Source organism: Callithrix jacchus, chromosome 1 (genome assembly GCF_049354715.1).
Source record: "Callithrix jacchus isolate 240 chromosome 1, calJac240_pri, whole genome shotgun sequence".
In the NCBI taxonomy this organism is placed as follows: Eukaryota; Metazoa; Chordata; class Mammalia; order Primates; family Cebidae; genus Callithrix; species Callithrix jacchus.
This window is the reverse complement of record NC_133502.1, coordinates 21,118,855-21,142,853: the sequence shown is the minus strand read 5'-3', so window position 1 is coordinate 21,142,853 and position 23,999 is coordinate 21,118,855. Positions and strand designations below refer to the sequence as shown.

The window sequence follows — 23,999 nt, the reverse complement described above, 5'->3', positions numbered from 1 at the left end:
GACCAGATAGTTGCAAATACAATCCTATCACCTAAAAACAGGCAAATAAAACAATAGTAACACTTTTTTTTAAATTTTTAGTAGAAAGTCAGTTTTGCTTCTGAATAGGTATGTTAAAATAAAATCATGAGTTCTTTTAACTTTTTTTTGTGTACTAGACACTGAGTTAAAGGAAAGTGGGTTATAATTCAGAAATAACTTTCTATTTTCAATAACCTTAGAAAAGACGTAAAACAAATAATTCCAGAGTCATTTGTAGAAAAATAAAAATAATACTTCAATTATTAGTATTCTCCCTAAAATTGTAGTTAGAAATTAGAAAAGTAGGGAAGGGTCAATCAATAGTATTGATTGAAGATGTAATGTTACATGTATCAGATGCATAAATCCATAACAACAGCATAGGGAGACATCATTACTATTTGAGATAAATTAATATATTTGAATATTTTCCCACATAATTTCACTAAGGATTCAAAAAACTTCACAGGACGTTTACATTTCCATTGTTTGTTTTACTGATTCTGATCGCTCATAAAGTAGTATTTTCACCGCGACCTCCGCCTCCTGGGTTCAGACAATTCTCCTGCCTCAGCCTCCTGAGAAGCTGGGATTACAGGCACGTGCCACCATGCCCAGCTAATTTTTTGTATTTTAGTAGAGATGGGGTTTCACCATGTTGACCAGGATGGCCTTGATCTCTTGACCTCGTGATCCACCCACCTCGGCCTCCCAAAGTGCTGGGATTACAGGCATGAGCCACCGCGCCCAGCCTAAATAATTTAGTGATGAAATGTTGCCAAGCAAAAGATGATTTGGATTACCTATTGTATTGGTTTCTATCACTGTGTAGCAAATCTTTATAAAATGTAATTTTATAAAATGTACTACCACGTGATATCAGCTGGGTCCCAGGCATAGAGTCCGTCAGAGTCCAGGGAAGACGCTGGCCAGACTACATCGTCATCATCAGGATTGGCTGGGAAGAATCTGCTTCCAAAGTCATTCAGCTTTGGTAGAAGTTATTTCCTTGTGGTTGCGTGACTGGTCCTTTCGCTCTTTGTAGTTGCAGGTCCACATTCATTCTAGAGGCTGCCTGCAGTCCTTAGAGGCCACTCATAGTCCCTTACTCTGAGAACTTTTCCAACAAGCCTGGTTACTTCCTCAAGCCTGTAAGGAAATCTGGTCTCAGTTGGCCAAATCTTTTATAATGTACCCTCATCACTGGAGTGATGCCTCATCACCGTTCCAATGTTCAATTGGTTAGAAATCTAAGTTCCTGCCCACATTCAAGGGAAAGGTGTTATACAAAGATGTGACCACTAAGAAGTTAAGATTATGTGGGTCATCTTTGTGTCTATTTGCCACAACCATATATTTGAATATAGTTTCAAAGAAAGAATGAAGAAGCATAAAGAATTATGGGAATTGCCTGATAATTGAGGATGCTCATCCACCATGCCTTGGCTTACATTAGACAAGTCTAGCTTACTGAGAAAGTGTTTTAAAATGGGTTATATGACTTCACTTATTGAGAAAAGCTATCTGACTTGTCTTTGAGGGGGGAAGTAATAAAAAATACAGATATTAAATACTCTTTCTCTAAAACAATTTCTGGAATATTATCTAACAGAAAAGCCCAGCAGATCTGATTCAAACCTGATGTGAACACAGACTGCTTTGAAATGAGTAAATTTTAAATCTGATTTTTCAGATGAGGAAACTGAAACATGGGAGTTAAATCCCTTTTCCAGAGTCACACAGCTAGAGGATTTTGGAGCAGGAATTCAAATCCAGGCAGCTGGCTTCAGACCTCATGCTCTTAAACCTGACAGTAAACTTGACATCCATCTTTCATGCAAATGTTACTCTCTCTACCAGGAAAATGACACGTCTAAAAAACCTAGCTCAGGTATTACTTCCAACCCACCAAAAAATGTCCTGGATACACTAAGCAATAGAGTTAATCACAGCATCCTGTAAGTACTACCCACAGTACCCGGGCTCTATCACATTGTAGTGCAACAGGTGTGTTCACACTGCTTGTCTCTCCTTGCGAATAGTTAATTCATTGGAGCCTGCTATGCTGTGTGTCCCATTATCCTTAGTGCACGTTGCAGTGCCTTGTGCATAGAAAGAAATTAATCGTGATGCCTTTAAAGTTGAACCCCAGACAGTCAAGCCATGTTGATTGAAAAGTAGCTTCTCAGTTTGAGAGATTACCATCACAGTATTTAAAACAGGCTTGTATCCTTGGGGCTCTGTATTGAGGACATTTTCTTCATAGGATTCTAAGGTCTAATGACTTGGCCTGATCCTAACCTAATCCTTTAGAAAGCTAGAGAATAAAATTACATGTTTTTCACTTCTCCAGTGGAGTAAGCAGGGCTTTATTGTCCTTCTTGAATCATTGTCACACTAGTAATCTCTTCAAAAGTGAATTTGTTCTGGAAAATAATGGGTTAGAGGCCTCTGTGGAGGAACACAATAGTGGAATATTTTGAAATAATTGTAAAGCAAAACAGATAATTGTGTTTTCAAGCTCTTTGAAATATATATGTAAGATGTTATGTGCCTGAGGTTGAACAAAAAGATAAATAGTTATAGTCATTACCCAATAATGTTCCAATTATAAATAGCATTGTGTGTACATGTCCTCTATTATAAAATCAGAACTGGATGAAAAAGATCATAATCACATTAATAATTTGATTTGCTTCATTCACCTTTTGAGTTATCTTTTCATAAAATTAGAAACTGTGTTATTTCCTTCTGGAAAGTAGAATGGTGCATGTGAGGAGAATGTTTTCGTGTTAATCAATGCTGACAAGACTATTATACTTAAAATTAAAAGAAACAGAAGGTAGGCAGGTTGGGGGTTGGACGAGAGACAAATGAAGAAGACCAGATTGAAATTATGAGTTGCCAGCAATATATCTATTGACTTTTTATGTTTTTAGAAGTACCTCTATTAGCTTCCCAAAATACAGCTGTTTACAGTGATTGATAAGTTTCTGTGCTTTTAAGCTTATTCACATCCATTAGTTCTGCCTTTTTCCCCTGTTAAAAATCTGAGGCTGTCAGATTGAAGTAGCATGATCAGCTAATGTTCCTGCCAGATTCAAAGCATGTCCCCAGGGGTGGCAAAAGTGTTCTAAATCTCAAAGAAATGGCTTTTTAAATGTTGCCTGTTGACACTGGTCAGTCCATTTGCTGTATCAGAAATGTTGAAATAAATATCAGACAATTATAGAAACAGGATTTTGATGATCAATTTTCTAAAACATTTTATGTTTAGCCCAAACAAAAGAAGGTATTTGGAATTTTTATATAAGACTTTTATCTAAAAACAGTATTTTATATAAGACTTTTATCTAAAAATAGTATATAGTATATTTTCAAAATTGGTTAAATAATTTTCTAGCTTTTGCTTCAGGTTTACTAATGATTGCTTACTTTATTCCCTCTAGCATTTGATTATTTTCTTGCAAGCTGTTTTTTTTTTTTTTTTTTCTTTCTCCTGTAATAGTTTGGGAGTTTCTGCCTTAACACATTTAGGCATAGTTTGTAGGAACAAAGGCAAAAGGTATTAAGGAGAGAAAATGATTTCTAAAATGTAAATTCCAAAGACAATGAATATTAAAAGTGTTTGCCAGTCCTGTCTCTTACAGAACACAAAACTCATATGCTTTTATAAAATATAGGATAAATCACATCATTTTCTGCTCCATCATCAGAATATTATTATATAAATTAGATCATTTTTTTTAAAAAAGAACATAGCCCTAGTGCAGAACAACAGCAAAAGCTGAGGGAAGGAGAGGGAGTGTACCATGAGGAATGTATGAGGAGCAGAAGTTAGTCCCTTTACTGATTTGGTTCATGTGTGAAATAATTGATAAATAATTGAATATATGTGAGACTCCCAGTATTTTCAAAACCAGCTGGCAAAGTTGTGTTATTCCCTACCCTCTGCTGGCTTTCATGGAGTCTCTGCTCTCTCTCCTTTTCCTTCATTCTCCTCTTATCCTAATTCCTGATTACTGTAATCCAACACTCTGAGGTTTTAGGGTTTGGATGATTAAGGTTACCCACGGAATTGTTTAGAAATGTAGACCTGTAATGGAGAGGGGAGAGAATGAAGAAATAGAAGCTGTGTAGAAATAGTCAATACTGAGGCCAGGTGTGGTGGCTCACGCCTGTAATCTCCCAGCACTATGGGAGTCCAAGGAGAGCAGATCACTGGATGTCAGGAGTTCGGGACCAGCCTGGCCAGCATGGTGAAACCTTGTCTTTACCAAAAATACAAAAATTATTCGGGCTTGGTTGTGGGTGCCTGTAATCCCAGCTACTCAGGAGGCTGAGACAGGAGAATCACTTGAACCTGGGAGCAGAGGTTGCAGTGAGCCAAGATCGTGCCATTGTACTTCAGCCAGGGTGACAAGAGTGAAACTCCATCTCAAAAAAGAAAATAGTCAATACTAAGATCTGGAAACTTAGAGCATTCATGAATACTGCATCCAAAGAATATTTCGTACTACATCTTATTCATTATACAAATCAAGCAAATCAGCACACTTTATTGTGCACATATACCACTATATAGGTCAATGGGGTGAGAGAGCTGCTCAGAAATAGACACGCAATTTCGTTAGGAGAGGTTTCTCTGGGAAAGTGGCATCTGAAGAATATACAGATGTTAACCAAGTGAAGCAGGTGAGTGTGGGGAAAAAAAAGCATACAAGGAGAGGGAACAGCATACAGGACAACTAAGGAGCAAGGGAGACCAGAATACTTTGATGAAGTCAGAAAACACTCTGAGAGCATATAAAAGAGAAGGGTGGAGAGCAGATTATTGAGGTCCATTTAGACCATGTTTTAGATCCTGGACAGCCTCCTTAAAATAATAAGGAGCCTCTGAAAGTTTGAAGAAGGGCATTGACATGCTCAGATTTGCTTTTTTACAAGATCACTCTGACTTCTGCCTGGAGCAGCATATAAAGGGTCTGAGCACAATACCAGGTGGCACATAGGAGCTTAAATGGCTCTTGTTGAATTAAGGTGATGGGGATGGGAGTGCATTTGTTCCCTAGGCTACCACAACAGAGTACGGTGAACTGAGTGGCTTACAATAACAGAAATCTATTCTCTCACATTTCAAGATGGGGGTTGCAGCAGGTCATGCTCTCTCTAAAGGCTTTAGGAAAAAAGCTGTTCAATGTCCTTTTCTTAGCTTCCAATGTTGATTTCAATTCTTGAAACTCCTTGCTTGTTGGACACATCACTCTGTCATTATGGTGCTCTTCCTGTATGTCTTCACCTTACCTTCTCCCTGTATGTCTGCTTCAGTGCCTCTTCTCCTCTTCCCACAAAGACCCCAGTCACAATGGAATAGAGCCCACCCTGATGACCTCATCTTAACTGATTACATCTGCAAATATTCTATATCTAAGTAAGGTCATATTCATAGGCATTGTGGATTAGGACTGCAATATATCTTTCTTAGGGATATAGTTTAACCCCAAACAGGGGATTATTGAAAGGAAGTGAGATGATGGGTAGTGGAAAGGAACCATGTAAAGGTTTTAAAATATATTTTTTTGTAGTAGACTCAACAGGACTTGATTAAGTGAGTGTTTAGGGATGGAGCAGAGTCGTGGTTGACTTCCAGGTTTCTTCCAGATGATGATGCCATTTACTGAGACACAAAATCCAACAGATCAAGTAAGTGGTGGGTTGAGCACGGGTTCATTTTTGACATGCAAAGTTTGATCTGTCTGTGAGATTTTTATGTGGAGCTGTAGATTTGGTGGTTAAAAAATGCCTTTGGAATTCAAATGAGAGATTTGAGTTGGAGAGATAAGCGTGGGAGTCATTTCTGTTTGAATTATAATCAAAGCTGTGCAAGTAGATGACTTTCCTCAGCCAGATAATGTTTAGGAGAGCAGAAGAAATCCTGACATCAGCATTAAACATTTTAAAGGACGGTGTGGACTATTTCAGACGCATGTGAACAAAAGGGACCAGGCTAACCTTGCCATAAGAGAAAACAAACAAACAACAAACACAGAACATTTGAAACAATGGTTTTTAAAACAAAAATATCAGGCAACCAAGGAGAGAAAAATGAGCAAATACATTGAGCCCAACGATTGCCCTAGATAACCTGTATTCAGGTAAAAGACAAGATTGTCTACTCTCAATATTTCTTTGATATTGCAGTTTTCGTTCATAGTAGTAAGGCAGGAATAAATAAAAGGCATCCAAATTGGATAGTAAGAAATAAACTGTTTTTATCCGTAGACAGTATCACGAGCTATACAAAGAACTATGAAACATACAAAAAGCTATTAGAACTAATACATGATTTTAGTGAGGTTTTTCAGAATTCAAATTTAATATATAATATTAAAATTATTTTATACAAGAGTAAAGAACAATATGAAATTGAATTTTTAAAAATGGTACTTATAAGAGCAAAAAAAAAAAATACAAAATACTTCCAGATAAATCTGACAAAATATGGGAGAGTTCCATACAGTTAAAAATAGAAAAACACTAAGAAAAAATTAAAAATTAATGATTACCTAAATAAATGAAGAAAGATACATTTTTAATGGGTCAGAAGACAGTATTCTTAAGATGTCAGTTGTCCCCAAATCCATCTATATTTTCCATGTAATCCCAGCAAGCTACACTGTAGAAGTTGACAAGTTGAATTTTAAAATCCTAAGGAAATGCAAAGGACTTATTATAGCTGTAGCACTTTTCTAAAAGAACAAAACTTTGAATAAGTATAATTTTAAGATGGGTATTAGCATTAAGATAGACAAATAAATTAATAGGATGAAATAGAAAGTAAAAAAAAATAGACCTATACATATATGGACAAATTGGCAAAAGGCAAAAGAAACTTTTTGGGAGCATAGTAATGTCATATTTTCAACAAATGATGTTGGGACAATTAGGTGCTCATTACAAAACAGTTCATCTTTTATCTATGTTTAAAAGTTAACTCAAGTTGGATTAGAGACCTTAAATCTTAAACTATAAAACTCATGGAAGAAAACATATGAGACCCTTAATGGGTTCGCATTTAGAAAGATGTCTTAGATACAACAGAAAAGAAACATGATCCATGCAAGAATAAATTGGATAAATCGGACTTTAAAATTAAACAATCACAGCAACAAAAAATAAGAGATGAAAAAGAACATCTCCTCTTTAAAGGTCATTGTTAAGAGAATTGAAAGACAGTTCTCCATGGCCTACAAGAAACTATTTACAAGTGATATAGGTAATGGAAGATTTGTATCCAGAAAGTATAAAGAAACCTCAATACTCAATAAGAATAAATAAATTAATTAATAAATAAGAAATAATAAATAAATGAGCAAAAACTTTAGCTGACTACTGTAAAAAACTACTGGTAGAGAACATGCATATGAAAAGATGCTCAGTATTATTTGTCATTATGAAAATGCAAATGAAAGCATAACAAGAGAGCACTGCACACTTTTTTAAATGTCTAGAGCTAAGTATGCTGACCATATCAAATGTTGGTGAGAATATGGAGAAACTGGAACACTCATATCCTGCTGGTAGGAATGCAGAATGGTACAATTACTTTGAAAAGCAATGACACAGATTCCTTAAATACAGGATAATCTATCCAACTGCTATTGGATGTATTCAAATGATCTAGGTATTTACCCATGGAAATAAAAACATATGTTCATTATAAGACTTCTACGCAAATTATCACATCTTTACTTACAGCCACTGAAACCTGGAAACAACTTTAATGCCCATCAACAGAGGAATGGATAAAGGAACTGTGATGCAATGAAACGTGACTTAACACAGATGAGCCTAAAAACAATTATATTGAGTGAAAGAATGCAAGCAAAATAGAGCAAACACTGTGCCGTTCTGTTTATACCTTACTCCAGTAAATGCAGACTAATACGGAATGAAAGAAATTACTTATTCGAGAACTGGGGAGAGGAAAGAGGAGGGAAAGGGGGAGATAAGGAAAAGGAGGAGGAGACATTAAAAGAAGCATAAGAAACTTCAGAGAATGATAGGTTTGTGGTAAATATTACTGTGGTAATGTTTTTTAGGATATATTCACATGTAAAAACTTATCCAGTTATACATTTTAAATATGTATAGTTTATGCCAATTATACCTCTGTAAATTTGATAAAAATAAGTTTCTATCTCCAAGTTCACAATTTCATATTGAACTCTTAAAGACTTACACGAAGGTCAAAGCTGAGAAGCTGGCAAAAGAGACTGAGAAAAAAAGCAAAGTGATAGGGAACAAGGAATGAGAGCTCCCACAGAAGCTAAGAGTAGGAACCACACAGTCCTTCCTTATGCTGTTTAGAAGTTAAAATAAAAACGAGAATTAAAAAAGTCACTCGATTCAAAACTAACAAAATGGATTAATGAAAAAGAATTCGTTAAATAAATCACAAGACAAAGGAAAATTGATCTAATGAGAAATAATTAAATAGAAGTTGCAAGTAATATGGTCTGCTGTGTCCCTACCCAAATCTTACCTGGAATTGTAGCTTCCACAATTACCACCTATCATGGGAGGGACCCAGTGGGAGGCAATTGAGTCATGGGGGCTGGTCTCATGATAGTGAATAGTCTCATGAGATCTGAAGGTTTTATAAAGGGGAATTTTCCTGCTGCACAAGCTCTTTCTCTTGTCCGTTGACATATAAGAAGTCCGTTGGCTCTTTCTTTATCTTCTGCCATGATTGTAAGGCCTTTCCAGCTATGTGGAAATATGAGTCAATTAAGTACCTTTCCTTTATAAATTACCCAGTCTCAGATATGTCTTTATTAGCAGTGTGAGAAAAGACTAATACACCAGTTATAGAAAGTATTAAGGGTTCGTCTTTTAAAGGAAGAGAGAAGAAAAGAGCAGAGGGGAGGGGAGAGGAGGGGAGGGGAAGGAGATTGCTGGCCTAAGGGTAAAGGATTCTTGTTATTAAGATGTTAGAGCCTACAACACATTTAAATACTGATGAGAAGGATACAATGGAGAGAGAAAATTTGAATCAATAGTTTGTTTCCACTACCACAGAAAAGGATGAGATCCAGAGGTTTTGTAGAGAGATGAGTTTTCCTCATGGGAGAGAGAAGAGCAGATGGGGCTGAATGCTGGATGCTAAGGGTGGGATATTAAGGGAGTCTGCTTTTTTATGGCTTTTATTTTTGCTTTGATCTTGAAGGAAAGGATGTCTGCTGAGATTTAAGGGTTTGGACAGGAGGATTAGAGTTTTAGTGAATAAAAACATATATGAAATAGCCACTTCAGAGAGTGGGATAAACAGTATGTGTTTTGCTTTAGACCAAGGTTCCTGGAGTTCTAGGGCTTTGAATTCAAATTCTAGCTCCTCCACTCACCTATAGTACTGTGAACAAGGAACAGAACCAAGCTAAGACTCCAAATCTTCTTTGAAGTGGGATGATAATGGCATGTTCACCATAGACTCGGGGGTAATAAATGAAAAATACTTTATTTCAACTATTTTCACAGGTCCTGACATGGGTTTTGAATAAATTGTGCCCATGATTATTGCTATTATAAAGCAAAATGAAAAAACACAATGGCTCTATTAATATGCACCTTTACATCCTGTAAAGAAAGGTTTCCAAGTAATTCCGTACTAAGAAGAGTAGTGTTCGAAATGGAGATCTACATCGTTACATTAACATGTAGAGATCTTGTTCAAAGAGGTAGCTGGTTTAGATGCTGTGATAATTTTAGACATCAACTGGACTGGATTAAGGAAATACCTAGAGAACTGGTAAAGCACGATTTTTGGTGTTTCTGTGAGGATGTTTCCAGAGGACTTTGGCATCTGTGTCAGTGGACTGAGAAGATCCCTCTTCACCATGGGAAGGTGTCATCTCATCAGCTGATAGCCCAGATGGAACAATAAGATAGAGGAAAGAATGTGTGTGTCTGTCATTCTTAGGCTGGAACTTACTCTTCGTTCCTTGCTCTTGAACAACAGAACTCCACTTTTTGGACTCTAGGACTTAGTACCAGCACCTTGCTTCCCACAGCCGAGTAGTTACTCCTTGGATGTTGGTCTGAGATTTACACCGTTGGCTTCCAGGGTCACATTACCCCATGCCAGGATCTCCAGCTGGCAGATGGCTTGTCCGGAGGCTTTTCAGGCTCTATAATCACATGAGCCAATTCTTATAACAAAGGCTCTCTTTATGTCTCTTTCTCTCTCTCTCTCTCTCTCTCTCTCTCTCTCTCTCTCTCTCTCTCTCTCTCTCTCTCTCTTTCTCTCTCTCTCTCTCTCTCTCTCTCTCTCCATCCATCATTTGTATCTATCCTATTGGTTCTGTCTCTCTGGAGAACCATAATACAGATGCCAGCAAACCAAAACCAAGTGAAAATTTCGACCGTTGAAATTCCTCTCCTTCCTTAATGACTCTTAGGAACCACAATCACATGTAAAACTACATGTAATTGTCAAGCCAGAAAAGGTAAAATGTTATACCTGCTAGCTCACATAGCTCATTTCACTACCACATGTGCCATTATTCAAATACTGATTTAAAAAATTGCCTCCAAAAAACTAAAATCATTGATTTTTATTTAGAAGAAAAAGAAATTTTAATGACAGGCAATTCTAAACTTACTATTTCAATTTATAAAATGTGACTTGCTCATAATTTTTATGTACTGAAATGATAAATACTATGTGTTATAAAATATTTTGTCATAATGACCTATTATTCTGGCCTACTTTATTTTCAGGGGTACTTATAGGAGTTTATAAAGGTTTCTGCTAAAGAAGACAACAGAGAAAAAGAGGACGAGGTAAACTCTTTCTTTTTTTTTTTTTTGAGACAGAGTTTCGCTGTTGTTACCCAGGCTGGAGTGCAATGGCACGATCTCGGCTCACCACAACCTCCGCCTCCTGGGTTCAGGCAATTCTCCTGCCTCAGCCTCCTGAGTAGCTGGGATTACAGGCACGCGCCACCATGCCCAGCTAATTTTTTTGTATCTTTAGTAGAGACAGGGTTTCACCATTTTGACCAGGATGGTCTCGATCTCTTGACCTCGTGATCCACCCGCCTCGGCCTCCCAAAGTGCTGGGATTACAGGCTTGAGCCACCGTGCCCGGCCGAGGTAAACTCTTTCTATGAGTTTCTTAAAATTCATGAAAGTAGTCTGTATTGATTTAAATGGTATCCTTTCAAAAGCCATGTCCATTTCCAGAACCCCAGAATGTGCCCTTATTTGGAAACTGCAGATGTGCTTAATTAAGATGAGGTAATACTAGAGTAGAGTAGGCCCTACTACTCTAGTAGAGAGGAGCAGAGCCACAGGGAATGGTGGACATGTGAAGACAGAGGCAGAGCTTTATGTCTCTGAGTGACGTGCCTGCAAGCCAAGGAAGGTGGTGCCTTGCCAGCCACCACCAGGAGGTCAGAGAGAAGCATGGAGCAGATTCTTCCTCTAGTGGGAACCAGGCTGCTGGTGTGTTAATTTCAGACTTCGACCCTCCAGCACTGTGAGACAATAAATTGCCTGAAACTAGTTTAAGCCACTCAGTTTACAAGAGTGTATTATGTCAGCCCTAAAAAGCTAATACAGAGGCCTAAAGAATTTCAATAAAGGTGTCAGGAATTATAGATTACAGACAATACTGATAGGACCTTGTAGCATTCTTACACTTCTGTAATGTTTATTGCTCTTTTGGTCTTTCCTATTTTGTTTTTATTGTGATTAGCAAAAAAACCACTGGGGAAAAAATGAAGAAATAATACCAACAGAAACAAAGCTATGTACTTGTTTTGGGAAGCAACTTAGAAAGGCAAGATGGGGGCAGTGTTCTAAAAGGTGAGGAGAAATGTATAGCGATGATAGTCCCTCCGTGGTCCTGTGCAACACTGAATTCTGAGAACTTTGAACCAAACCTAAGTATAGGTTAGTGTCCAGTAAGTAGTTGCTGAATGAATGGATGAGTCACCAAGTAAGTAAATTGATGAGGTAATCAGTCTGTAAGACAAGAAGCAACACAGATGAGTAGACACAGTGGGTGAGTTTGACTAACAATTGAAGATCACCCATTTTTTGAGCCAACAAATGTGTGAGCATCTGCTTTTTGCCAGGCATGGTTGTTGGTGTAACGGAATAGAAAAGCAAAGTCGTATTGTCAAGGAGCACAGACTCTTGGGGTTTAGCAGCAGGAGCATAGGAAAAATCAGAGTTTCTGCCATTTTTAAAAATTAATTTTTAACTGGAATATAGTTGGAGTCAAGTTGCTCAGAAATAAAGCAAGATAAATTAATCGGTTTAAAATATCTTTCACACTACTCTTTATGGAAAGTGTAGCGAAGGGTCTAGTCTCTAAAGGTAGGCAACTTGAGATTCCCTTTTCCTGTATTCCTTTAATCCCTGTGCCCCAAAAGGTGCATTCAGTCCATCATTTGTATCTATCCTATTGGTTCTTTCCCTCTGGAGAACCATAATACAGATGCCAGCAAACCAAAACCAAGTGAAAATTTCGACCACTGAAATTCCATTGAACAGAAAACAACGTTCTTTCTCGTTTGGATTTTATATGAGCCCCCAAGAAAAGCTGCTATTGTCCTAGTTTGTAAAAGTGCAAATGGGTGAGTATGCATCTACTCCGTCTAGTTGGAAAATTAGCCCAGGTTTCAGCACTCCTCAGTACCAACTGGTTATTGAATGTGTCCTAAGGGAAGTTTCTGTACAGACCAGTACACCGCACAACTGCAGAAATTCTCTAATTAAAGAAACACACTATGATCTTCCTGGTGAAAGTGAAGGAAAGTTTTTTTGGATAAATGCATCTGTATAAGATACATTTGTGTAAAAAAAAATCTCTTTACATTAAAGTGCAGCTGTATTGTTAGATGTTGTTCCAAGAAAGCTCAGCTTAAAATTTCTTATGGGTTGCTCTGGCTTAAAATAATTGCCTCACTGGATGCTCAGAAACGAACGAGAAACCAAATACATATCATAATTGTCATTCCAGACTGTTAAATAATACTGCACAGTAGAAAGCTTTTGAAAAATATTTTAAATGATAGATTCTATTTTGGTTTGAGGCAAAGTCTTAAACATAACAAGTTAAATAAGTTTTTAATGAAATTTTACAAGCAAAAGATTAATGTTCAAGACACAAAATCATGCCTTTTAGAAATGACTCTCATGATATTCTATTATTTTTAAAACTATGTGACTATTTTTAGGAATTGAAATTGCCCTGGTAGATACCTGCTAGATGCCTATCTCACAAATCATCTTTTTCTATTATAAATAAATTTTGTAAATGTTTTAGTTTATGAGGTTTTAAAATTTTGTTTGTTTGCTTGTGTGTTTGTTTGTTTGTTTCAGACAGGAACTTCGGACTGTCTCTGTCACCCAGGCTGGATTGCAATGGTGTGATCTCGGCTTCCTGCACGCTCCCTTCTGGGTTTCAGGGATCCTCCCTCCTCAGCTTCCCAAGTAGCTAGGACTACAGGCATACACCAACATGCCTGGCTAATTTTTTAATTCTTTGCAGAGATGGGGTCCATATTTCTCTGGTTGGTCTTGAACTCCTGGGCTCAAGCAATCTCCCACTTTGGCTTTCCAAAGTGTGGGATTACAAGCATGAGAAAGCATGACTACTGAGTTTATAATTTTTACATTCAGTTCATTTTTATATGGCTGGCACTTGAGGAGAATTATTTTTATAACCAATATATTTTAGGTATGTAACAAAGAAGTAAATGACTACTGAATCTGCACTGGAGGAAATATAATTTTGAAAGTGTAAAAATTCTATTTGATAGACGGCACCAAAAGTAGGGTGTCACAGGCTTGAAGAGCCTGAGTGAGTTTGGGAATAATAGGGGCGAAGACTGTCCTTCCAGATCCCAGGTCTGGTAGCAGTATGGTTTTAAATTCTGTCTGTTGGAGGTCTCAGCTTCTAACATAACAAAATGCGCCTGATTGGAAAGATGTAAGATACCAGGTTAGAGGGAGAATTGGAGGAAGCAGACAGGAGACAGTAAGAAAAGGGTGATGTTATTCTTCTGCTAACTTGTGGGTACTAACAAATTTCATCAGAATGTTGCTAAGGATTCCTCAGAACAATGAACAAAGATAACTGTAAGGAGCAGAGGGCTATTAAAATGCTCATGGGTGCTGACAGGAACCCGGGTGGGTGGTGGGTTGAGAACATGGAAAGCTCTGCAGGGGGTGATGGAACTGTGCTTGACACCAATCAAGGGAAGCCTGGAGAAACTGAGGCAGGGACTGGAATGCTGCTGAGACAAACATTTTGAGGGCTACCAGGTACTAACTCAATAATATGTCTTAGGTAAAAGGGAATTTGGAATAATTTGAACTGTGGCTGGCCAAAAATTTCATACCCTATTTATAGCCATTCATCAGATTCAGAATGAGTTAAAGGAAGGATTCTTTTTATTATTTTTTAAAATACACACTTCATTTTTTACACCCACATCATAAATCATCTAGAGGGAGAATTAGGCCTTTGGATCTCCCTTTTTGTAGTACCTCATATGTAATTTTTGTAAGACTCTTGTTTTTTGGTACAAGTGAATGTTTTATAAAGAAAACACTTTTTTTTCATTTTCTATAAAAATACCTCTGTGTGAAAATTGATAAGAGACCTAATTATTGTATCTTTACATAACTCTAAATTTAGTCTATGTAAAAATTCAAGACATAGACATTTGGAAATGACTTTCTCCTCTCAGTACTGAAGTTGGGAGGGAGAAGAAAACAAAGTGAGAAATTCCAGTGCCTGGATATTCCCAGGCTAATTTCTAGACAAGTGACTTTTGATAAGTTCACGTTTCAGATAAGAATTTCTTTTTTCTTCTCTTGTTGGTTTTTCCAAATGGTGAGTAAAAATGTCTCTGAAAGAGCCAGAAAAATATATGTGAATGTGGAGAACTATTGACATAAGATTTTAGTAAATTAGTATGAGAATGAGACCCTCCAATAAATATTATTTAGAGTTAATTTAATAGTCCTCTTCCCTATCATAACCATTTAATAATGTGGGTGTATATATGTGTCCATTTATAAAAATTTAGTATGAAGTGCTTAGTTTTTCTTTATGAAAAACATACAAAATAAATGCAAATAATTGAAGCCTTTACACATTTTTCTCCTAAATTCTGTAAATAGATATTCCAATAAAGACTCTACCAACATCTTACTTTCTGTATTAAATATAATTGAGAGTATTTACATATTAAATTTTTTAAGTGAAAAATAATTGAATTTCAAATTGTCTTAAAGATTCATAATGTAATATTCTTCACCCTAAATCACCCAGATTATTTCTAAACTAATTTTTTTACTTTGCCTTCATAAATGCAGACTTTGATTAATATAATTTAGTAACTGATCAATCTGAGATATTTTTACCTTCCCACAAAACTTACTTTGGTGCTCAAATGTACCAAACAAGTTTCTGTGGTCAAGCCCCTCTCCTTTTCTAAATTTGCTTAGAGGATCTCATAGGACCTAACTCCTCTGACAAGGGGACCATTTTAGCACCAACACTACAAAAGCTTCTGTGTTCATAGGGAAATATCCGCCCCTGAATTAAATTTAACCGCTTTCGTATTCCCATTTAGCCACCTGATAAATCCACTTGAGCTATCTTTTGGGGAGAGAGAGGTACATGGGAACAATAACACTTCCTTTTTGAACAGTTTAATAAAGCTTTGTGAGATTTCAAGATGAAAGATAATGTGTAATGCTGATAGTGCCCTCCAAAGCTCTACATTCATGGCTCCAATTACATTTTTTTGTCATGGTAAAAGCCACAGTGGATATTTTAAATGAGAGTGTGGCTTAAGAATGAAGGCCCAGGAGTCTGGAGATCTGGTTTCTAAGGTTGACTTAACTTCTGCTTTCTTATCTCACTATAAGTATGCAGCTTAACGTCTTTACCTCAGCGTCTCCTTCCATAAAGTGCCCAGCAAATAGCCGAGAAATTCTTTTAAAATGACAGTGCAAATTGCCATTTAGAATCACCTTGGAATGTCTAGAAAAAAATGAGGTGAGGGTTCGAAAAGGGAAATACAATCTTCTGCTTAATTTCAGATTTATCATAAAGTTCATCTTTTACTTTTTAAAAGTCATGAGATTTCCAGAAGAGGAGTGACATTTTCAAAGCCGTAAGGACACTTGTGAAAAACACTCCTTCAACTATTCTTTATTTCTCACCAAAATTTTGACTCTGGCTTTTCTCCAAATTCCCCTCTTTCCCAATTCCCAATTCCAACTTGAAAAGAGTAACTGCAGCGTTAACTTCTTCCATTCTGGAGTATTTCCTTGCAGCTAATTTGCTTCATATCATTGTAAATGTATGCATGTCAGATTTTGTTTCAGATATACATGATTGCTGGCTTTAGTCAGTCAATCCCCAAACCCTTAAACGGATTTATTTAACTGTAAAATAATTGATTATGAATTTGTAGCATTATCTAATTTCATTTTAAAATTCAAGTTGATACAACATTGCCATTTATTGATTATTCTATTGTCCTTCGCCTTGAGAGAATCTTGAAGAAGCAGAATAGTGCCATTAGTAAAACAACATCCGTGCATTACAAATGACCATGCTCTTAAAATACACACACACACAAACACACACCATACACACACACCACACACACATACATGCACCACACACACACCGCACACACCACACACACACACACACACACACACACACACATACACAGCTTCTAGCAATAAACCATGTTTTGAGTAAAATCTTTTGAAAGATGTTTAGCAAACCAGAACAATTTGTCTTCCTATGCGATGCCTGCAGTTATATCGTTTAGATATTTATTGAAGGACTTGTGGGGTATCATAGTACAATTGGGATTATTCTCAACATATCAAAGATTCATTCAGTATAAATAAAATAATTTCATTAAATATAATAAACAAAGCTATAGAAAATTTTATAACCCAATAAATAGGATGCCATAGAAATATTCAACAAAGATAAATAAAATATATACATAGCTTAAATTAGACCATCTGTTGTAGAATTGTACAGGCTAACTTGAACTCTCTGGCCAGGAACTTTCCAACGTGAAACCACACATGATCATACGTACAGTGTATTCTTGACTAATTCCTTGTTCCAAAGGAAAGTTTGACAGGGAAGTTGAATAATTTAGCTTCCTTATAGAGATAGTAGAACTTCTTTAAGTAGCTTTCCTGTAGTACAAAGATTAGGCAGCTCTGATTGGAACTCTAGATTGAAAATGAGTAGAAATAACCTCTTACAGAACACATCTAAATTTAACTTTGCTTCACACCAATAAACTATAGCCTCTACTACTTTATAGACAGATTAAAGCTCATCAGTATGACTAAAAATCACTGTGGAATTACTCTGTAATAGTTCTGTTGCTATGCCTATAAATATAATTTCACTGAGTGACTTCCATTTTCTGGCTGCTTGGCTATAATTTTTTTGTGTGACAAACTAAAGGGCTTTAGGAATACTGTAAATGACCGATTTAAATAGTCTCAGATAAAACATGAAAGTCAAAATTAAATCATGTGGTTAAAAATTGTTTTTCAGAACAATTAAAAATTATTTGCAATTGATTGTAACTTAATGTTTATACTATTCTAAAAAGCTAAAAAATTGTATTTCACTTATACTCATAAAGCCTAACATATAGAAAATAAAAACATTAGGGGAAAAATCCTATTACCTAAGTGAATACATAAATAAATTATTATCCTAAGAGGCAAAAGAAAGGCAGACAGCATCAGATATTATAGTCTGGTAGAGCTTGAGTACTAGATGGTCAAACAGTGGAAAATAATCTGGCAAACAGTTTTAAGTGTTTTATATTTAAAACACCTACACACACACAGGTAGGCTGTGTGAAATTTACATGTTATTGTTGTGTATGGACAGGCTTATTTTTCACATATTACTCTCTTAATAGCCTGTAGTTTTAAAGAGAGAGAGAGAGAATTGTCACCCAAGATGCTTGAAAAAGATGGGTAGTTTGAGGGCAATCCAGATTTACTGATGATATGGGGCCTGGAAATCTGAAAATTTAACAAACTTTCCTAGTAATGTTTATAAAAAACAAAATTCAAGAAAATCTACCAAATGAGAAAATACAAAGAAGACAATGGATACTTTTTTTAAAAAAAGTTCTAAAATGGTTACTATGTTATAGACAAATTAAGGATATTTGAGCTAGAAAAAAGTTCAACATGAAGTATAATTTAATATTTTTAAAAATCCAGAGAAGTTGCTTTCATACATTTCAAGATTAGGATTTAGCTTTCTAGTGGTTAAAAGTTAAAAATGAAGATACATGCTCTGCATAGGGCTGAGGAAGGGTAAGGGATCCAAGGACATAATTATCTCTGTAAATGCCTTTGTGCCACTTACAAACAGGTGTCCTCCCACCTTCTCTCCATCCTTCTTTTCTTGTTATCTTCTCTCTTCCTTCTTCTCTCTGCTTCGCTGCAGCAGTATTTAAATGGATATATAATACATATTAACTCTATCACATCTTTTAACATACACGTTGGTTTAACGATTGTATAGCAATTGCAGGACTTGTCCATTTTAATTAATTTTTCACAGGTTTATGGTTAAAACAAAACTCCCTCAGAGACTCACATATCCTCTGTTACTTGAAATATACACATCTGTGTTTTGAAATTAAGCCCAAATGAAGGATGGCTTCTCTCTCTCTGGATCGGACTATACTTTGAGTCATTTAATTACAGTAAGACAAAAATATCAAGACGGCAAGAAAAAAATCAACTGTGGTGCCTCATTCTTTATTCCCCATGGAATGGATTGCCCATACCATAGATACATAACACACGCATCGCCTTCCTAAAGCTCCAAACCTCATGATAAAATGGTTCGTTTGTCCCTTCCCTGTGAGAGTACTGGGAAGTTTCCTGTTCTCTATCAAAGGGCCTTTCCTCCTATGCTGACCACAAGCCAATTTTTCAAGGGCCTGTTAAGTTATATTAGTATTTTATGAGCTCTTAGATAAAGTTAAATTTTCCTTAGATTTTGATGTGGAAAGAGAATGGGGTGTGAAAGTGAATGCAGGGAGAAGTTGTGAAAGACTGTGAAATGAGCTGTAAAGATTACTAAATCACCTGACTAGCAGAGTCTTCCAATATTTCTCTGCCTTTCATCATCTTTGAGCTATTTTGCTACTTTGTAAAATTTTTGAAATATGATATGAATGCAATTGACTTTCTTCCAGAAAAATGCAGTTTTTGTGTCCAGTGAAAATGCTATTGATTATCTCTGTGAATAGATCAGTTTCACATACTTATGATTTTAAATATGCCCTTGAATGGGTTCTAATGTCTTACTGTTTCTCTTATCAATCGAGTAAAATCTTTTATTTTTGTTTACAATATAGTTGGATGCACTTACAATGAAACATTTTTGAAAGTCTTATCATGTAATAAAACCCACCTTCTAGACAAATAGTACTCCCTTTCTTATTTTCAAGGAAGTGACAAAAACTTATTTGAAATACTGAGCCCATTGATTTATTCTATATGAACATTTCCTAGACGTCCCTTGGTGTCATCTAGGTAAATTTCCTATCAAATCTGTGCTAATATGTTATTTATCCTAGAACTGGTTCTTAGCTCAAATTCTATACCATGTATTCCATTCCTATATCCTTAATTTCATCAATATAAAGTGCATTTGCCACACATTTGGTTTGATCAATATTATCCCCTGTATAATTTCTTTAACTCAATTATCAAACAGTATTTTAAAATTTGAATGGCTGGGTGCAGTGACCCACACCTATAATCCCAGCACTTTGGGAGGTCAAGGCAGGCAGATCACCTGAGGTCAGAAGCTGGAAACCAGCCTGGCCAACATGATGAAACCCCATCCCTACTAAGAATTCAAAAAAATTAGCCAGATGTGGTGGTGTATCTCTGTAGTCTCAGCTACTTAGGAGGCTGAGTCAGGAGAATCACTTGAACCTGGGAGGCAGAGGTTGCAGTGAGCCTAGAGTGCACCACTGCACTCCAGCCTGGGCAACGGAGTGAGACTCTGTCTCAAAATAATTTAAAATAAATAAATAAATAAATATAGAATATTTTGGTCGAGTGTACATTGATGAGCTGTTTTATTTATATATGTAGAATTTCTAAAATAATTTTGCTTTTACCAATCTAGCTTCTATAATGTATAAATATGTAATAAATAGTAGATACTATTAACGAATGTGCTGTTTGGTATTTTGTTAGTTGACTTAAAAATGAGTATGATAAAAAGGGATGGTATCAAAGGCATTTTAAAATTGTTAGCCATTGGGATAAAAAAAATAGAAAACCGAGACAAGTCACCAGCATGGCTCCACAAAGAGATTTCAGTTTCCCCAAAACTGGAAAATCCTACCATTTTACATGAGGACAATCTGCTTAACATGTAACAAACATACCTGCTATATATTAGAAATTATGTTTGTGAATCCTTAAGCAATTATTTTTAATCTTGATAGGTTGGCTGGGCGCGGTGGCTCACGCCTGTAATCCCAGCACTTTGGGAGGCTGAGGCAGCTGGATCACAAGGTCAAGAGATCGAGATCATCCTGGTCAACATGGTGAAACCCCGTCTCTACTAAAAATACAAAAATTAGCTGGGCATGGTGGTGCGTGCCTGTAATCCCAGCTACTCAGGAGGCTGAGGCAGGAGAATTGCTTGAACCCAGGAGGAGGAGGTTGCAGTGAGCTGAGATCGCGCCATTACACTCCAGCCTGGGTAACAAGAGCGAAACTCCGTCTCAAAAAAAAAAAAAAAAAAAAAAATCTTGATAGGTTTATTCTGATTGGACATATAACAAGAATATAACTCTAGTCTCTTCTTGCAAAAAATTAATTCCAAATTAGCAAGATGATTCCAGTAAAGAAACATGTCAAGCCTGTGGAAAAAAAAAAAAAAAAAAAAAAAAAAAAAAAAAAATAGATCAAATTATGGTTAGGAAGATTAACCAAGTAAAAATCCAGTAGCTGGAATTTATCGTAAAAGCCAATAAGAAATCATTCAAGAAATAAAAAACTAAAAATAGCTGTCAATATGGAATGAAGCAAGACATTTGCATTCAATAGAGACTGAGAAAACACAACTGTCAGAAGATTAAATACCACTTGGGAATGTTTAGAAATGTGTGAAAGTCAATTAGACAATTGCCAGAAAAATACTCTGCACATCACAACATTCAGCTTGATACTCCATTTTTTTCCTTCTTAACAAATTTAGGTCTTTTATTAGTGCTATGACAGAAAGAAGGAATGCTACCAAAAAGACCATTTGAATCTACTTTGATTATTTCTGAATAGGGAAACCATAACTGGAAAGTAATTTATAACCTTGAGTTTGTAAAATCTGTAAACTCTGACAATGATGAGAAGGCAGAGAAAGTATCAAACTCAGTCCCCTATAATAAGCTCACTACTTCATAAAATATATATCCCCTTCATCTATGTGTCAGAAACGTTTAAAGTTTTCACCGTTGGTACATTACTTGTGGCCCTCACATATTTGTGGATTCAATGAATACTTGAAAGAAATAGGACTGGATAATGTGAGTTTCTTTTACACTCATTGTCACTACTAGAAAATAAGGCCCTAATAAAATATGACAGAGCAGAATTAGTTTTTATACAGGAAAAATTTGTAAGTTGAAGAGGAAAAAAATGCATCCAGGAAATAAAGGTACACACCTAGGTGGTTAAGAAAGAGTGGATGATAATAAGAGAACGTAAGGAAAATTCTGCCCTCCAGCTACTTCAAATTCAGTGTTCTGCCTAGCACTAATGTGATTGAACCCTAGGTACAGCATTTAACTTTCTAAATGAGATGATAACTCTCTCCAACCTGTAGAAATTGTAGACGCCTTGCCTACTTCTACTTATATATATATGCTGAAACATACCGATAACTGCTGCCTTCTTAATTTTACACTAATTTTTCAAGTAAGGGTTGATTTGATTTAAAAAATGCACTTGGAAAAATTATTCCTCTATTCCCACATTTCTTGTTCAGGTATATTTACTGCTATTAAGACTATCATGCAAATAGATATGTGCTCCAAGATCTCTCTCCTTTTCATGCCTGGCTTCTCTGTTTATTCACAATTATTTTGATAATATTTTACTGTGATTCCACAAACCAGGGACAAATCTCTGAAGGGAATAGTGTTCCAAGTCATGGCCATCATTAGAAGACAATAAGCTTGTTTTCATTCCAACATCCTTAGCTTTGTTGAAGCCTAAGTGGAAGAAATTAACATACTGCATGCCTTTCAGTGAAAATTGTTTCTAATTATTTTGCTTCTTAAATTATTCCACCAGGGATTGATTAGACTTTCAAAATTTATTTCATATCTGTCACTCTCAGCTAACATTTGTAATTTTTTATTGTTGTTAAGGAGAATCCATTAATTGAAATACAATTATCCTATTTAATAAAAGTAAATAAAATTACTTGGGTACCCAGCATATTCAAGTAATCGTCAATCTTGGTCAGAAATGGAAAGTAAGATGAGCATCGAAACTTGGCACTCAAAGATTGACCATCTGCACCTTTGAGGCAAAATAAAATTCAATTTAGAGAAACCTTATGAAAATCAATGTGCTAATTATATTATCAAAGGCTGTGGTAGGCAGAATTTTCTTTCTAGTCTCCAAAGATGTCCAGTTCTTAATCCTGAAAATCTGTGGCTATGTGATCTTATGTAACAAAAGGACTTCATAGATGTGATTGATGTTAAGGACCTGGAGGTGGAGAGTGACCAAGCTTATCCTGGTGGGTCCGAGGTAATCACAGGCATCTTTATAATCAACAGAGGTCTCCCAGCTGTGCTCGGAGAGGCTGTGCTGGAAGAAGAGTGTTCAGAGAAGCAACATTGCTGGCTTTAAAAACAGAGGACAGGCCATGAACCAAGGTATGCAGGTGGCCTCTAGAAGCTGGGTCAGGGAAGAGAATGGACTCTGTCCTGGAACCTCCAGAAGACATGCAGCCCTGCCCATTCCTTGCTTTTAGCCAGGTAAGGTGTCTGTCCACCTGGTGAGACCTATGAAATAATGAATGTGTTTGCTTTTTCACCACTAAGTTTGTGCTAATTTGTTATGGCAGTGATAGAAAACTAACACAAGGCTTGGCTGTATCTTGGCATGTCAGCTTTTAAGTTATCTGTTGTAGTTTAGAAAAGCTCTGAGAAGAAGCTACAATTTGTTGTTTTTTTTTTAATTACCCTCTAGGGAATTAAACATTAATGGGTCGGGTGCGGTGGCTGACGCCTAGCACTTTGGGAGACTGAGGCACTACTGCATTCCAGCCTGGGCAACAAAGTGAGACTCTGTTTCAAAAGAAGAAAAAAAGAAGTAAACATGAACAGATCATTAAGTGAGAGGCTGTGTGAGACCTGGCTTGAGTTTGTGCCTACAGACATTTAAAAGTTGGTATACTTTTCAGGTTTCCACTTGAAAGCAAAACCATTGCCTTAAATTCCTACTTTACAAAAACAGATCATGGGATTGAGGAAAATAATTTACTTGTTTCTTTATAAAAAGAGACCTCTAACTCTATATAAATTTTGAAAACCCTTCTATATGTTTCACAAGGTTACATTATTTGAACTATAGGTGTGAATGGTTATTAACACTCCTGAAGCCAAGAGGTACATTTTAATTGGAAAAATTGCATTTCTGTGTCTTACAAATTAATTGAAGTTTGTCTACTCTTGAAAATGTATCAGAAGTATTATGTAGCTTTACCACAGTTTTACCTCACTTCTAGAATTTAAATTCATATAAAGACAAGTAGTAACATAGCAATGGAGTTTAGAGAATCTTCAGATCTGCTCAGAAGACTCTTCCTTTGAAAACCTATGAAGTAGGCTTTA

The 23,999-nt window shown here is 36.2% G+C and overlaps 1 protein-coding gene and 1 long non-coding RNA gene across 2 annotated transcripts; one reads left to right on the top strand and one right to left on the bottom strand.

Annotated features, from left to right (window-relative positions):
• Positions 1 to 302: 302 nt before the first annotated feature.
• DAOA (D-amino acid oxidase activator) lies at positions 303 to 16,070 on the bottom strand. Its single transcript, XM_054248535.2, is given in 3 exon segments — positions 303 to 1,115; positions 1,118 to 1,170; positions 15,997 to 16,070. Coding segments are annotated over 3 exon segments (240 nt in total). The 3' UTR covers positions 303 to 1,002.
• LOC144578946 (uncharacterized) lies at positions 5,449 to 23,725 on the top strand. The gene is made up of 4 exons (XR_013525556.1): positions 5,449 to 5,724; positions 10,801 to 10,863; positions 22,941 to 23,141; positions 23,356 to 23,725. It is a non-coding gene; the product is annotated as an uncharacterized LOC144578946 (long non-coding RNA).
• Positions 23,726 to 23,999: the final 274 nt, after the last annotated feature.